Here is a 17,749-nt window from a genome sequence, read left to right on the forward strand (position 1 = left end):
CAGATAATTTGGAATAGCAAGACAATGAACAATTACTTTCATAACTTATTTCTAGAAATGAAGAAACACGACCCTGGAGATAATGTGTGGAGAAACACAGTTCTGCACTCAGGAGGCTGAGGCAGGAGAACTGAGCTCAGGGACAGTCAAAGCACACAGTGAGACCCTGTCTCGACAAAGACAGACACAGAGCTAACCTACCAAAGCTCATGCTTCTGTTACAGTAATGTTCACACTGAAGATTACACATACAATTCAGTTTTTATTTTTATTTTTATTAAATATTTATTTATACAATATTCCGTCTTTGTGTATGTCTGCAGGCCAGAAGAGGGCACCAGACCTCATTATAGATGGTTGTGAGCCACCATGTGGTTGCCGGGAATTGAACTCAGGACCTTTGGAAGAGCAGGCAATGCTCTTAACCGCTGAGCCAACTCTCTAGCCCACAATTCAGTTTTTAAAAAGCACATCTATTTTAGATCTAGGGGTAGTGGCTCACACCTATAATCCTAACACTTGGGAGGCTTATAAGCAGAAGGATAATTGACATTTAGAGGCCAGCCTGTGCTACAGAATGAGACCTAGTCTCAAAACAAAATAAATTTAACAGAAATCATATGACAATCTGTACTATCCATACTACTACCCGTACTATGGTCCTGTAACACCTGTACTACGTACGTGTACTACGCCTGTAGTGTACCGCCTGCACTACCGGACCGTTTGCGAGCCAGGCAAGTGGCTGGAGATTGAAATACACAAAAACACAGAGACACAGGTCATCCTTGAATTTCCCAAGAAGTCCCCTATATTGTGTTTCAGGGCAGCTTATATAGGAATCCTTAACTGATAGCCACGTCCCAGCCAAACCCACCAGAAACCACTTCCCTGCCATCAGGAACTCCTGAGGGTCTCGTGCTCAGAGCAGCTGCAAACACAGGAAAACAAGTTGTTTTGCTCAGAGCAACTGCAAGCATAACAAGTTGTTTACAGGAAATTCAGGGTCTGGAGGTCCACAGTCCCCAACAACAATTTATTTTAGAAATCTATTTTATCTATATGTTTAATTTGTGGCAGAATACTGGTTTAACTATAAAGATATGTTGCATTTAATTATTTAAAGATGTGTTACTATTTCACCTTGCCTGCCTGAGGCACCTGACTTATCTAATAAAAAGCTGAACAGCCAATAGCAAAGGAGGAGGTGCAGACTGGACTCCAGGCAGAGTAAGTAGGAGGAGGAATTTAGGCTTGGGGAAGGCAAAAAAGAAAAAGGAGATGCTAGGGGCCAGGCAGACAGACACGGAGGAAGCAGGAAAGTAGGACATACAGAATGAAAGGTTAAAAAAAAAAAAAAACAAGGCACAACAGATGACTAGAAACAGGTTAGATTAAGTTAAAAGAGATAGTGGGACAAGCCTAAGCTAAGGCCAAGCGTTTATACTTAATAATAAGGCTCTGTTAAACAGAGAAACCCTGTCTCGAAGAAAAAGAGAGACAGAGAGAGAGAGAGAAACTTTAGGAATTTAATGCTTAGTAGGTCAGTCTTTGGAATATATAACCCTTAGATTTCATTAAATTCAAGTGAGTCTTATTCCTACACTTCAATGCTTATAAAATTAATTAAAAATACTCTTATTTATTTTGTTATGTGTGTGTTTAGGCATGCACATTGTTGGAGGACAACTTGTGGGGAATTAATTCATCACTTTCACCAAGGCCTGAACTCAGGTTTGGCGGCAAGTACTTTTTCCTGGTAAGCCATCTCATCAACCTGAAAACGCTCTCCTCAACACCTTCAGCTTTTAGTACTGCTCCTAATCAAGTGTCTAGCTGGACCATCAAACCTACCTAGTCATGGAGCCTGCCGGCAGCTATGTGGTCAGGTTTATACATGGAGAGTCCAAAGTCAACAAGGTAGGGCTCGCTGCCTAGCATTTGTAAGGCCCTGGGTTTGATTCCCAGCTTTTTTCTTTTTGTTTGTTTTTTTTTTTTTTTTTGGTTTTTCGAGACAGGGTTTCTCTGTGGCTTTGGAGCCTGTCCTGGAACTAGCTCTGTAGACCAGGCTGGTCTCGAACTCACAGAGATCCACCTGCCTCTGCCTCCCGAGTGCTGGGATTAAAGGCGTGCGCCACCACCGCCTGGCTTTATTTTTAATTTTTATATGTATTGGTGTTTGGTCTGAATGCATACAGTGTCAGCAGAGTGCAGAAGAGAGTGTTGGATCCTCTGTTGTAAGCTGCCATGTGGGCGCTGGGAACCAAACAAAAACCAAAACTTGTTGCTCCTTTATAAGAGCAGCAAGTGCTCTTAATCAACAAGCCACCTCTTGAGCCCCAATCACTAATATTCATATATAAAAGCAAAAAGTCAATAGGGCAAGACAGGCAGCAGAGAAAATGGATTTTCTACCTTAATAGTTGGGAGAGTTAGGTCAAGCTGCTCATCTTGCCAGAGGAGGGATAGTTACAAAAAAGACTGAATTACCTTTCCATACTTCTGAGCATAGGATCCAGTGAGAAGGGAATGAAATATGATGATGGTTTCATCCAAGTCCCAGAGAAATACCCGCTGGGGGGGGGGGGAGACAAAAAATGAGTTATCTGTCAATTACAGTGGAATCAAATGAGAAACCAAAACCAAAAAATAAAGTCCACAAATACGTGGGAGTTTAATAACACAATTTTAGACAATCAATGGTCCAAAAAAGAAATCTAAATAGAGATGAATGGTAGTAATTAATATATTGTAAATAAATATATTGAAATGAATGAAAACAAATACAACATATTAAAATTTATGAGACACAGTGATGGCAATGCTGAAAGGGAAATTTTAGCTGTAAATGCATACATTAAAAAAGAAGGAAGCAGCTGGTATGAGAGCATGCCTTTGATTCCAGCACTTGGGAAGCAGAGGCCTGGGATCTCTATGAGTTTGAGGACATCTGGATTTATACAGAGAATTCCAGGCTAGCCAGAGATTCCCAGTGAAACCCTGTACCAAAAAAGCAGCTGACATGAGTGCATGCCTGCAACCCCAAAACTGGAGAAAGAGGCCAATCTAGGCTACACAGCAAGAATTCATAACAAAGGGAAGAAGACAAAGGAAGTGGAAAGTCTCAGAGAAGAGCTTATGTTTTATAAGCCTAAAGCTCTGGGTTCAATCCCCAGTCCAAGAAGAAAAATCTCAAATTATAGCCATACCATACTATTTAGACAAGACTATTTAGACAAGAATGGCAAACTAAAGCTAAAGCTACCAAAAGGGAGGAAATAATAAAGTAGAAAGAACCAAAAGAATAGGGTAGTAGAGAAAGCCAATGAAAGCTGTTGGGGAATACTATTTTCAGGTGTGTGACTTTTGTTTATGCTGCATTTGTTTAACTCTGTGAAGCTGTTACTGTGCCTGTCTAAAACACCTGATGGTCCTAATAAAGAGCTAAAAAGCCAATAGCGAGGCAGAAGCAAGGATAGGTGGGGCTGGCAGGCAGAGTATAAATAGATGGAGAACTCTGGGAGGAGAGGAGAAGAGCAACAGAGAGCAAGGAGAGGAGGGCTTCAGGGGCCAGCTACACAGCAAGTCGAGGAGAAGGAAGAAAGGTAGAAAGAAGAAAGATAAAAGCCCAGAGGAAAAAAAGCAGATGGGTTAACATAAGCCGGCAAGAAACAAGTCAGCTTTTCTTATCTTAAATTATCCTGACTACCTTTTGCTAGATTTTCTCCTATTTATACTCTGCCTGCCAGCCCCGCCTATCCTTGCTTCTGCCTCGCTATTGGCTGTTCAGCTCTTTATTAGGATCATCAGGTGTTTCAGACAGGCACAGTAACAGCTTCACAGAGGTAAACAAGAGTCACACACCTGAAAATAATATTCCCCAACAGAAAGCAACAGTGGGTTCTTTGAAAATATCAAAAGAATTGGCATTTACCAATACAAAGACAGAAACTCAAATTACTAAGATCATAAATGCAAGTGCAGACGATGTTATAGACTTCATAGAAACAAATGGACCCTGACTATGAATTATGAACAGTTGTATGCCAACAAGTTGGATAACCAGGTAAAATAGCTTAATTTCTAAGAAACACACAATACAATGTAGCACAAGTTCCAGATATTGGGGTAAATGCTGAAAGATCAGAGAAGGAGCCAACCACTAGAGAGACTTTTTACCTCTACAGAATCCTCAGACTGAAGGTGGCAAGATCATGACTCCAGGAATCCTCAGGCTGAATGTAGTGAGCTCCTTCTCCCAGTCATATCCCTTCCTGTCTCTACCTCCCCAGTGCTAGGATTAAAGATGTGAGCCACCACTGCCTGGCTCCTGTTTCTCTTTTAGACTGAATCAATCTCGTGTAGCCCAGGGTGGCCTTGAATTCAGAGAGTTTCATCTGTCTCTGCCTCCCAAGTGCTGGAATTAAAGGTGTGTGCCATCACTGCCTGGCCTTTATGGCTAACTAGCGGCTAGCTCCGCACTCTGATCTTTAGGCCAGCTTTATTTGTTAGATCACAAAAATATCACCACAATAAAACCTGAATTGGCTTGAGAAAAAGCAGAAAATTTGGTAAAGCCTGCCAGTAGTAAGAAGATGAAGATGAAGTTAGTAATTTAAAAGATTTCCTAACAGGCGGGAGAGATGGCTCAGAGGTTAAGAGCATTGCCTGCTCTTCCAAAGGTCCTGAGTTCAATTCCCAGCAACCACATGGTGGCTCACAACCATCTGTAGTGAGATCTGGTGCCCTCTTCTGGCCTGCAGGCATACACACAGACAGAATATTGTTTGTATACATAATAAATTGAAAAAAAAAGGCCTTGACCCAGTGACCTCACTGGTGAATTATAGCAGCTATTTAAGTAAGAATTAACAGCATTCTTCCTAAATTTTTCCATAGACACACTGAAAAGAAAGGAACACTTTCTAATTCATGCAGTGAAGCCAATGTTACTCTAAGACCAGGCAAGACCACAGCATTGTGGAAAACGACGCCGGCATGAAAAACAGTAGCAAGCCAAATTCCCCAACATATAAAAATAACTGTGTAACATGATTGAGTGTGATCAGTTCTTGGAATGTAAGAATGGTTCAATCAATACATAAAATTAATTAGTGCAACACAATAAAAGAGGGAAAACACATGATACTCTGCATTGATACAGAAAATGAATGTAACAAAAATCCAGTGCCTTTTCATTATATATATATTTAAAAAAAAAATCAATAGAAGTATAAGATGTCTTCAATACATTAAAAAATAAAAACAAACCTAATGTTTTAATGTAATGTGTGATCTGAAAAAATATTAAAAATCAATCCCATGAAAAATAACATTTGGGCTGGTGAGATGGCTCAGTGGCTAAGACCCCTGGTTGCTCTTCCACAGGACCCAGGTTCAATTCCCAGCACCCACATGGTAGCTCACAACTGTCTGTAACTCCAGTTCCAGGGGATCTGATTTCCTCACACAGATACATGCAGGCAAAACACCAATGCACATAAAATAAAAATTGGAAAAAAAAGTAAAAAAAAAAAAAAAACCACTCAGGAGTAATTTAACTAATAAAACAGATTTGCACAATACACTGAGAACTCTAAAATACTGCTGAGAATGGAAAATTATAAATATTCCTGGAGTAGAAGACAACATTGCTAAAGTGGCAACAGCCACGCCAGTCTACAGCCTGAATCACATTCAAATCTCCACTATTTTCTTTTTATTTATTTAAAATTCTCTCTTTAGGTTTCTTTTCATTTTATGTGTATGGCTGTTTTGCCCTTTTCCATCTGAGCACCTTGTGCATGTCTGGTGTTCTTGGAGGTGCTGGGAGTGAGTGCTGGGAACCAAACTTTGGTTCTCTGTAAGAGCAACAAATACCCTTGACTGCTAACCCACCTCTCCAGCCCCTCCAGTGTGAAAGTTAAACTCGGGTTAAAACAGTGTTTACATCTTATTGAACTTAATTACTAACAATTTAAAACAAACAGCTTAAAAAAAAGAAAAACTGTTCAAAAATTCACATGCAATCTGATGGGATCTCCAAACAGGCAAAACCACCCTGAGAAAGGACTAAGTTGGAGGAGTCATGCATTTTAATTTCAAAACACTACAAAGCTCTGGGACTCAAGGTAATGGAAAGAGGTTCAATACCATTGGTCATTAGGGAAATGCAAAGGAGACCTACAGTGAGACATCACTTGACACCCAATAAAGCAGCTTTCGTTTTAAAGGGGGAGGGGCCGCTCTATTACTGTGAATTAGGCTTGCTTAGTTTTCATACTAAGTTCCAGGTCAGCCAGAGCTATGAGGAGAGCCCTTGTCTCACCACCACCTAAAACACAATTTAAAAGGGGAGGAGAGAAATAGCAAGCCCTGAGGAGAATGTGGCTAATGGTGGGAATGTAACGTGTAAAAGTCTGGTGTCTCGGCCGGGCGGTGGTGGCGCACGCCTTTAATCCCAGCACTCGGGAGGCAGAGGCAGGCGGATCTCTGTGAGTTCGAGACCAGCCTGGTTTACAAGAGCTAGTTCCAGGACAGGCTCCAAAACCACAGAGAAACCTGTCTCGAAAAACCAAAAAAAAAAAAAAAAAAAAAAAAAAAAAAAAAAAGGAGTGTAGTGCAAAGTACTCAAAGCCTCATTATTCACATTGACCTAAAAAATGAAAGAGTCCTTCAACAGACACAAGATAAGACACAGTACGCATGTGCATACAAAATGGAGTATCATTCAGCCACTGAAAGAAAAGAAATTATGATCCATGCTGCAGCACAGATAAATCCCCAAAGCACTGCACCAATGAATGAGCCTGGCAGAAGAAAACAGACACTGTATGTTCACATTTAGATACATCTAGGTCAGGCAAACTCACAGTAGTAGAAAGAACAGTTGTGGCCATGGGCCAGGAAAGAGTATGGTGAGTTGCTGTTTAATAAAGAGGTGCCGAGTCTGTTTAGGATTAAGAAAGGTTCTGAACCCAGAGCAGAGTGGCTCACGCCTGTCATCTCAACACTTTAGGAGGGTGAGGCAGGGTTGCTCAGGAGTTCAAAGAAGAACAAGACTATCTCAAAGAAAAGCAAACACAAAAACAGGAAAATGTTCCAGAAATGGTAGCTAATATATTTAATAACACTGAATTGTGCTCCTAAAATGGTAAAGCTGGGCTGAAGACATGGCTTAGTAGTTAAGAGCATTGGCTGCTCACGTAGAGGTTTGACTCCTAGCACCCATGTGTGCGACAACTCTCTCTAACTCCAGTCTCAGGGGATCAGACAACCTCATCTGTCCTCTGTAGGTACCAGGCATGTTCGTGGTATACAGACTTACATGCAGGCAAAACACTCACACATAAGAAAACATTCATACACATAAAATTTTCACATCATAACAAAACAATAAATCCTTTAAAAAACTTTCTTTGGCCGGGCGATGGTGGAGCACGCCTTTAATCCCAGCACTCGGGAGGCAGAGGCAGGCGGATCTCTGTGAGTTCGAGGCCAGCCTGGTCTACAAGAGCTAGTTCTGGGACAGGCACCAAAGCTACAGAGAAACCCTGTCTCAAAAAACCAAAATAAATAAATAAATAAACAAACAAATTAATTAAATAAAAAGGGGAGTTATTAATTTTTCTTAAGAATGGTATCAGAACTTTAGTTTCCCTATTTCTTGCTGTGTTTGCTCTCCAAAAATGAAGAGAAAGACAGATACAGATTCAATTTACCTGCGCCAAAGAGCACATTTAAATTTCTCTTTGCTTTAAATAACCACATCAAAGAAAAATTAAAACTACAAAAAAGGTAATGTAAAAATTTTAACATTAGAATTTTATGTTTTTCTATTTTTCCAACCATAACTGCAATCTATGCCCACAGTAAGCCCCACAGTGCTCTCAGCACGGCACGGCCCTGGCACTCTCATGAAGCCATCACCAGATCTGTGTGTGTCTCACTCACTCTATCTTCCCACTTTTTTTAATTTCCAAATGGAAACAGTATGACATCATTCATAGCTCCCCTTTGTTGTCTTCTAAGATGCAGTGTTATCCTTCCTTCCAGTCCCCGAATGTGGGGAACAATTTGCTCTTTTGGTTAGAGCTACCCTGAATCAGAAAAGGCTTTTCGGTGCTTTGGTAGAACAGCAGGAAGGGGTAATTAAGTCGTGCTGCACATGGAGGAATTTTCTTTTACTTTTCCCCCCTCTTGGCCAATTCACTGCTCCCCAACCCCCACCAGGAGTTCAAGTGGACACAGCATACAATAACATTATCTCTGCAAATTCCAGACATGTACTTGACGGAAAGTGAGGAGAACAGAATAGGTAACTCCAGTGAGTTTCTTCACATACTTCTAATTCACTGTCCTGGGAGGAACCGGCATCAGCTTTCCTCTTGCCCCGGTTCTTGACAGTCATATTCTTCCTGGACTGATCATCGGCATCTTTATTTGGTGTAGCCTGTGACAGAGATGGGCTTGCAGACGAGTCTGTTGAAAGGAAAAGCGAGACAGTAACTCATAAACTACGAGAACCACAGGGAGAACTGTGGGAAGAGAGAGAAGCCTCAGTAGTTCTCAACCTTCCTACTGCAGTGGCCCTTTAACATGTTCCTCATGTTGTGGTGACCCCCAACCAAAAAAATATTTTTATTGCTACTTTATAACTGTAATTTTGCTACTGTTTCGAACCGTGATGTAAATATCTGTGTTTTCTAATAAGTCTTAGGTGACCCCTGTCAGAGGGTCACTGGACAACCCCAAAGGATTACGATCAACATGTTGAGAACCACTGGCCTACAGAGACAGTATCTGTCTTCCTAAAGATATCCCAAAAGGACAGCAAACAACAAATTATGCCTATTTATGGCCAGAATGTTTGTGACCTCGAGTTTAATCGTATTAGCACCCCCTCTCTCATCCCTAAAGCTAAACAATGTACCTCACAAAAAAAGGACCTTACAATTTCATTTATGAAGAAAATACCCTTGACTGAGAGATGGCTTAGTGGATAAGAACACTTGCTGCTTTTGAAGAGACTTGGTTTAGTTCCCAGCACCCACATGGGGACTCAGGGCCACTTGTAACCCCAGTTCCAGGGGACCCAAAGTCCTCTTCTGACCTTTGAGGGCCTAGAAGCACACAAAACACACACAGATATAAAATAAATAAATCTGAAAAATTTTTTTGAAGAGAAATAAATCTTGACAGTTTAAAAAAATTATTATTGTTACTTTATATGTATGAGTGTTTTTGTGTGCATGTATGTCTGTGTACCACACATATGCAGTGTCCCAGGAGGTTAGAAGAGGACATCAGATCCCCTGGAACTGCTAGAGTTCCAGACAGTTGTGAGCTTCCATGTGGATGCCTGGAAGTGAACCCCGGTCCTCCAGAAGAACAGTCAGTGCTCTTAACTCTAGGCCAACATCTAGTCCAACATGGAAGAACTAATCTCTAACTTTTTTTTTTTTTTTTTTTTTTTTTTTTTTTTTTTTTGGTGTGTGGGGGGAAGATATGGTCTCACTCTGGAGCCCAGACTGGCCTAGAACTCATAGATATCCAACTGCCTCAGTCTCCTAAGTGTCAAAGGTGTTCACCACTACACCCAGCTTTTTTTAAAAAAAATATTTATTTATTTATATTTATTATGCATACAATATTCTGTCTGTGTGTATGTCTGCAGGCCAGAAGAGGGCGCCAGATCTCATTACAGATGGTTGTGAGCCACCATGTGGTTGCCGGGAATTGAACTCAGGACCTTTGGAAGAGTAGGCAATGCTCTTAACCACTGAGCCATCTCTCCAGCCCCCACATCCAGCTTTTTAAACTTACTATTTAAACTTAAATTTTAAGTTCTGTTTATTCTTTAAATTTTGTTGTAAATTACATTCATTGAACATTATAACTTAGACACAAAGTCCTATCTGTAGCCATTGTAAAGCCACCTAAGTGAGATTATCTCTTGAGGAGTCACAGCATCATGGGCTGTGTGATCTTTCTCAAGCATTTTACCTCCCACACATACTTGTAAAGGCATGTATTCTCCCTGTCCTTAACTAACTCACTTTGTTCACTCTGGCTCATTCTAAAATTCTGTAGTATAAACAAGGACTGGACTTATGTAAGTGAGCAGTCCCTAGGTGGAAGAGAGTTCCCCAGGCTGCTGGGGACAGTGCAGGCAGAGCCACACCTTCCAGAGCCATGCACAAGCAGTGTCTAGCTTTGTGAGTCAAATGTTAGAACTGCTGGGAAAGGACTGTAGCTGTTCTCCTATTCTGAATTCCTAGCAAGAGCCTAAGACATGGCTGGATTAAAGCTGGAGCCCCCGCAAGTATCAACAAGTACACTTAGTCTACAGATCCGCGGAGTATATCACACTCACGGGAGGGCAGAGTATGTACTAGAAACACTAATTCGTACTGCTGGCACTTTTCTGTTCTCAGAAACTACAGACATTCTGCCAGTTTCTCATTACAGTCTCTTTGCTATGTTTAAACTTGCAAAGGGAAACCAATGGCATGGTGAAACCAACTTATCCCAGAACAAAATCATTTTTACCATCACTGGGAAATACCTGCTGGGTAAAGTGTCCTTAATTTAGCTTTCTGTACTCACCAGAGGGAAGTCTCTGTGTGGCTGGAGCAGGCACCATAGCACTAGGCTTCTCAATCTGGTACGTGGTAGCGGCTAATGCGGTATTCTCAGCATCACTGTTAGTCTGACCTGTGACTCCAAAACTGGAGCTGGGGTAGCAGGACTGGTACTGATTCTGTCCAAGAATAGTATAGGTGGGATAGTCCTGTGGACCAAAGGGAGGAAAATAAGATTATTACATAACAAAAGAGGCTTTCTCTTCCCTATTATTCATAATTATTTTCCTAATATATTATCTTATTTATCTATCTACCTAGCAGTCCCAAGAAATCAATGATTTTCAAAATAAGAAACCTGAGTACAGATGCACATCTAAGCTGACACTGTAAGTTTGGTTAAACACTCTTCAGGAGTAAGTTACGATGTGAAAAACTAAAGACACTGGCCTTAGAAGACCAAAAAGAAAAGCTGTGAAAGAGCCTGCAGCCAGGCAGAGGCAGGAGGATCTCTGTGAGTTCAAGGCCAGCCTGGTCTACAAGAGCTAGTTCCAGGACAGGCTCCAAAAGCTACAGAGAAACCGTCTCAAAAAACAAACAAAAAAAAATGAGGAGGAGGAGGAGGAGGGAAGGAAGGAAGGAAGGAAGGAAGGAAGGAAGGAAGGAAGGAAGGAAGGAAGGAAGGAAGGAAGGAAGGAAGGAGCGAGCCTGTACAGGACTGCTCATCTGCACAGGAGGACAGATGGACAGGAAGGAATTCAATAGAAACACTGTGCCACTATGGTGGCACGTGAACTCAGCTCAGAAGACAGACAGGAGGATCGATGCAAGTTTGAGGCCAGCCTGGACTATGGTGCATCCCAGGACAGTCAAGCATACACAGTGAGGCCTTACTTCAAAAAAGCAACCCATCCATCCAAAACAAAACATCACCCTCTCAACCCCAAGGTAACTGTGTACTTCAGAAGTACAAATGCAGCAAGACCGGGACAGTGAGACACGGAGTAGGTAAACTGCAGCCAGAAAAGTTGGTAGAGACATCAGTGAATGTCTACATAGAAAGTTTGCACATGTTAAAAACAAAACAAACTCAACACATACACAATATAACAGTGATCAAGACTGATGGAAGTGGGTCATCTTTCTATCTGTTGTTTCATTGGTTAAGTAATAAAGAAACTGCCTTGGCCCGTTTGATAGGACAGAAAATTAGGTAGGCGGAGTAAACAGAACAGAATGCTGGGAGAAAGAAGCCGAGTCAGGAGTCGCCATGATTCTCCCACTCCAAACAGACGCAGGTTAAGATCTTTCCTGGTAAGCCAGCTCGTGGTACTACACAGAATATTAGAAATGGGTTAGATCAATATGTAAGAGCTAGCCAATAAGAGGCTGGAACTAATGGGCCAGGCAGTGATTAAAAGAATACAGTTTCCGTGTAATTATTTCGGGTAAAGCTAGCCGGGTGGTGGTGGGAAGCAGCCCTGCCGCTCTTATTACTACACAAGACCAAATCACAGCTGGGCATGGTGGTACACGCCTTTAATCCCAGCACTCAGGAGGCAGAGGTAGGTGAATCTTTTTGAGTTCGAGGCCAGCCTGGTCTACAAAGTGGGTTCTAGGACAGCCAGGGCTACACAGAGAAACCCTGTCTCAAAAAACCAAAACCCCCAAAAAACCAAAAAAGGCCAAATCACAAATAGTAAGGAAATGGGTAGAGTTAGTATTTATTCACCCACAATGCTTATGAGTGTTTTTTAAGTGAGTGCCTGGGGTTTGTCTAGGCTCTGGGAAGATAAAGTGAACAAAAATAGAAAAATCCCTGCCTTCATGGAGGGCATGATCTAGTGGGGGCAGGGTTGAGGCTTGGGGTAAACACAGTAGTAGGTAATGCTGTAGACAGAACCATATTCCTGGGAGGATTAGCAAGAAAAAAGAGAAACAAGACAGTAGCCAGAGAGTTCCATCTAGAAATAGGACTCAACCGACTACACTATATTCCTGGTTGTTTCTTAGATGGGCAAGTTAACCATGAAAAGAAGAGAGCAAGTGAAAGACAGGTGAATCACATCAAGAAAGATGAACAAATGGGGCACGGTACCTGGTTTGAGATGCTGGCCACTGCGGCTGCTGGAACATTGGCAATTGCAGATGATGTGGATATCAGGCTGGCATTTGTGCTTGAAGCTACAAGATTGAGAGTATTAGGAGATATTAAAGATCACATGTGTAAATGGCCTAAAGATAGGGAAAATAATCAGTTTTAAATGAATGTATCTGCGAGAAGACAAAGAATACTGGCTAAATAGGCAAATGCTGGAAGCTGGAGAGAAGGCTCAGTGCTTAAGAGTATGGCTGCACACTGGGTGGTGGTGGCGCACACCTTAAATTCCAGCACTCGGGAGGCAGAGGCAGGCGGATCTCTGTGAGTTCGAGACCAGCCTGGTCTACAAGAGCTAGTCTCAGGACAGGCTCCAAAGCTACAGAGAAACCCTGTCTTGAAAAACAAACAAACAAGAGTATGGCTGCTCTTCCAAAAGACCTGGTTCAAGCCCCAGCACCTATATGATGGCTCACACCCATATGCAACTACAAGCCTTCCTTCTAGCCTCTGTGGCACCAGGAACACATATGCCACACAGACAACAACAACAACAACAATAATAATAATAAAATCATACACATACAATTCAACAATTTTTAAAAATCAAACACTTGTTTTGTTTTTGCATGCTATATCTCAGACATGTCGAGAATCAAAACACTTGGAATGTTTGCTTCAACTTGTCCTCCATTCTTTCTACAAAAGTCCTAGAATGATGTATACACAAATCACAGCTCCCACTGACACACCAATGAAGTCAGAACTAAGCCAAATCACCCCAGTCTTTTCTAGAAACTGAAGAATGATTTCCTGCAAGTAACCTGACAGTCAGCAGAACTCTGGTAAATCCTATACTGTGGTATTGTTTATGCCATTTTCCCCAAATTATGTCTATGTAAACATGTGACTCATAGAGATCCACCTGCCTCTGCCTCCTGAGTGCTGGGATTAAAAACATGCACCACTACTGCCTGGCATCCATCAGGTTCTATCCCAGACTTCAGTGGCTGGCAGATACCACAGAGTACCCAGGTAGACAGGGTAGTCAGTATTATGAAGCACTAGTTCTGAACTCTTCCCATCATAAGCAGAGACATGGTTCCTACTGCAGTCATCCATGCCCAAAGTGCTCACCACCAGAACCAAACTGATCAGTGACAAAGTCCTCTGGTGAATCTAGTACAAAAACCTCCATTAGGGACAGAATGGGAGAAAACACAGCAGGAAAAACGCAGGCCAGACTAAACCAGGTTCCTTTCCTGAAGGACAATGTCCTGAAAGCTCTGTCTAGACAAGAAAGCTCAGCTAGCTGAAGAGTTTAGTCAGAGAAGAGTTTAGACAATGTGTTCAGAGGTGCTGTGTCGGGGTCCGATGCCAGCCCCATCATAAACTAGCTCACTGGAGCGGCGTGTGGAGGCGGAATAAAGACACAACTCATATGGCTTTATCAGGAGGGAGATTTTTAGTGATCCTCATAAAATCCTGAGTTTACATCTTGAAAATTCCTCTCATTTATTTTACAGCCTTTATACCAAAATATATATTCATTAGCATTCTATTTCCTAGGTAACCAGGTGAATGGCTTTAGTCATGTCCACACCTTTGACCACACCTTTCCATGCCCATTTTGTCACTTCTCCCTATCTTCCTGCTCTGTGTGCCTGCTCTGTCATGTAGGCCTGATAATTAGCATCTCTATCCCAAGCGTCCTCCAAATTACAAAGAAGCAGAACAACATCCCGACCCTTTGTTAGGGTAGCAACAGCCTGTCTGGAAGGCTATGTGACCACCTCAGGTGCAACTATGGCCAGGCTAGAAAATTTTAGATGCAAGTTTAAGGTCAACCTAAACTATACAGAAAGACCCTATCTTAAAAAGGATCCGGTTTTTACTCACTCTTCTATTTTAAAGCATGTCACCTGACCTTGTTTGCACACAACAGCTCTATATATGGTACTCAAAACAAGACAAATTCTTGAAGGACTAAGGTCAATTAAGGTAAACCCTCTCTAATCTTACTGTTTATGTCTTTTATTCCCTCCAATAGACTGTAAGCTCCATGAAGATATATCTTATCATCTCCAGATCTAGCCAAGTATCCAACATCTAAAAGATGGAGTGGCGCAAGCCTTTAATCCCAGTACTCGAGAGACAGAGGCAGGCGGATCTCTGAGTCGGAGGCCAGCCTGGGTTACACAGAGAAATCCTGTCACAAAAAAGAAAGGAAGGAAGGAAGGAAGGAAGGAAGGAAGGAAGGAAGGAAGGAAGGAAGGAAGGAAGGAAGGAAGGAAGGAAGGAAGATGATACCCATTAACTGTGAGATTCAGTTTTCCTCGCATTAGGCATGAGAGACAAAATCTTTTTATCCGTTAGAGGCTGACAGTCTAGTGACACACTCTTGAGGGAGTCATAAACTCTCAGCACCTAACAAAACACCTAATAAAAACTCAAACCAATTCCTAGCCTTTGGGAGCTAGCAGAAACTGCATATTTGGTTAAAACTGACTGCCTAAGTGGGTCATTCATTCATTCATCAAACACTTACTGTTTTCTAAATGTAAGAGCTATTTCATGTGCTTGGACTGTAACAATGTATTAAAAAAAAAAAACCAAGAGAAAAGAAACCTGCACTCAAAAAGCTTAGTTAATAAATCAAAGTAACATCTCCTAAACAAGGACTGGTGAGATGGCCTGCTACCAAACCTAAGGACCTGATTTCAGATCCAGAACCTCCATGGTGGAAGGAGAGAACTGATACCCAAAGTTGTCCTCTGACCTCCAAATACACACTGGGGCACATGCTCATACCTGCTTGCATGCACAAACATACACAGTAAATGTTGAAGTACAGATTTATATCAATGATGAATAGTCAGAAATGATCTATGTCATAACAGATTAGAGGTAGAGAAACCAATAAGGATTCATGTTTAACTTTCATATGTGTACTTCCACAGGTCAGAACACACACATATTTCTTGCTCTGTTAACAGAATACCTAAAAAGTTATCACCTGACACCATAGTAGCAATGTGTCAACATCTTGGTTTCTTTAAAAAAAGTTTTATTATTTATTTATTATTATAAATAATTTATTGCAAGCCGGGCGGTGGTGGCGCACGCCTTTAATCCCAGCACTCGGGAGGCAGAGGCAAGCGGATCTCTGTGAGTTCGAGGCCAGCCTGGTCTACAAGAGCTAGTTCCAGGACAGGCTCCAAAACCACAGAAAACCCTGTCTCGAAAAACAAAACAAAAAAACAAAACAAAACAAAAATTATTGCATTGTAATGTGTAGTGGTCTGAATGAGAATGGACCCATAGGCTCATGCGTGTGTTTGTGCATGTGTGTCATGGTGCGAATATGGAGGTGTGTGAGTAAGAGGAAGACCTATGGGAGGGAGCTGGCTCTTTCCTTCCACTGTGGGTTCTGGGGATTGAACTCAGGTTGTATGGCTTCCACAACACATGATTTTACCCACTGAGCCATGCTGAGAGCTCTACTTCTTTCTTTAAAAATTACATCTATATTTGGATAGTGGTGGTGCATGCACCCAGCACTTGGGAGGTAGAGGCAGGTGGCTCTGCAGCTTGGTCTACAGAGCGAGATCAGGGGTCTATTCCCAACACCCACATCATGACTCACAACCATCCATACCACCAGTTTGAGGGGACCTAATATCCTCTTCTGACCTTTGCTGGCATTAGGTATGCACTGATACATACACAGACATGCAGACAAAACATTCATGTATGTAAACAAATCTTTTTTAAAAAAAGTCTGCTAAAGAAAGGAAAACTCCTGGTCAAAGACTAATGGGTAGCCGGGCGGTGGTGGCGCACGCCTTTAATCCCAGCACTTGGGAGGCAGAGGCAGGCGGATCTCTGTGAGTTCAAGACCAGCCTGGTCTACAAGAGCTAGTTCCAGGAAAGGCTCCAAAACCACAGAGAAACCCTGTCTCGAAAAACCAAAAAAAAAAAAAAAAGACTAATGGGTATTATCAACAAAATAGTCTAAAGACATCAGATGTGTGTGTGCTAAGGAAAGAGAAAGCAGGGGAGAGGTGCTAATTATGAAGACGCTACACTTCAACCCACAAATAATGCCCATACATCATTTTAGCCAAATGTTTTCCTATAAACTCTTCAGATTAAATAGTAAAGATGAAAAACTTGATGCCTTAAAATTTCTACTTTATGTCAGTGTGTTAACAAATAATAAATGGAGGAAAAATAAAGTTTTAGATATTTGTTAATGCAGTTCCTCAAATATGGGAGAGTTGATACTGACAACATGATTTCAACCCTGAATGACATATTACACTCACACTTTAGAAGTAGAACGCTCTACGTCTATCCTGACTTAAATAGTTACTTAGATTCTCTGTGCTTCAGGTTTCCCATTTGAAAAGCGGAGTTACTAGTACTTAGAGGGCTGTGAAGATGACATGAGCAATACCTACCCTACTAAACACTAGCAGTTACTACTAACAGAAAACTGAAGGAAACCAGTTAGCAGAGTCAAAGGCACATGACAGGTTAGAACAGCAGTTAATGAAATTCAACAGATACTTCCATGACCTATGACAGTAATGACTTCCAGCTTCACTCCTCGTTGATGCCACTTATTTTCCAGGGAAGAAAAGTGAGTGTTAAATTCAAGACACAACTACAGAAGAGTGGAGATTTGTACCCCAGCAGGAAGAGAGCCCTTACTCCTCCTCCTCTTCCTTCATGACCTATGTATACCCTAAGAGGGACCTGATTACCTCACTGTTGATTCCAAAAGTCTATTAACTTAGAAAACAGTAAAGAGAAAATCAAAGTCAGAAATGGTGGTGTATGCTGCTCCCAGATGGCCGCAAAAGGCTGGCCTAGGAGGCTCTTTTACTACGCCCCGGTTCAAGGCGAGCCCGGTCATGTCCTTAAGCTTTGCTCCTCCTGGTTGGCTCCTGTTAGAAAGAAGGAAAACAGGGAGGCAGGGACAAAGAAAGGATGAAATGTAAGAGAGGGGATTCTTGAAAACTGGAGGAAAGGTAACTTAGACCTAGGTCTTCAGAACAAAGTA

The 17,749-nt window shown here is 41.8% G+C and overlaps 1 protein-coding gene across 5 annotated transcripts in view; it reads right to left on the minus strand.

Annotated features, from left to right (window-relative positions):
* The window catches only part of Eya3 (EYA transcriptional coactivator and phosphatase 3), a 90,800-nt gene that overhangs the window by 23,268 nt on the left and 49,783 nt on the right, over positions 1-17,749 (minus strand). For 4 of the 5 annotated variants that reach the window (XM_057783988.1, XM_057783986.1, XM_057783990.1 and 1 more), the window contains 4 exons: positions 12,682-12,767; positions 10,609-10,792; positions 8,345-8,481; positions 2,491-2,574 (listed from right to left, as the gene is read on the minus strand). In XM_057783988.1, the coding sequence (XP_057639971.1) occupies positions 2,491-2,574; positions 8,345-8,481; positions 10,609-10,792; positions 12,682-12,767 (491 nt within the window). The remainder of the gene's footprint in view (positions 1-2,490; positions 2,575-8,344; positions 8,482-10,608; positions 10,793-12,681; positions 12,768-17,749) is intronic. The other variant, XM_057783987.1, reaches the window with a different exon arrangement.

Source organism: Chionomys nivalis, chromosome 11 (genome assembly GCF_950005125.1).
Source record: "Chionomys nivalis chromosome 11, mChiNiv1.1, whole genome shotgun sequence".
Taxonomy (NCBI): domain Eukaryota; kingdom Metazoa; phylum Chordata; class Mammalia; order Rodentia; family Cricetidae; genus Chionomys; species Chionomys nivalis.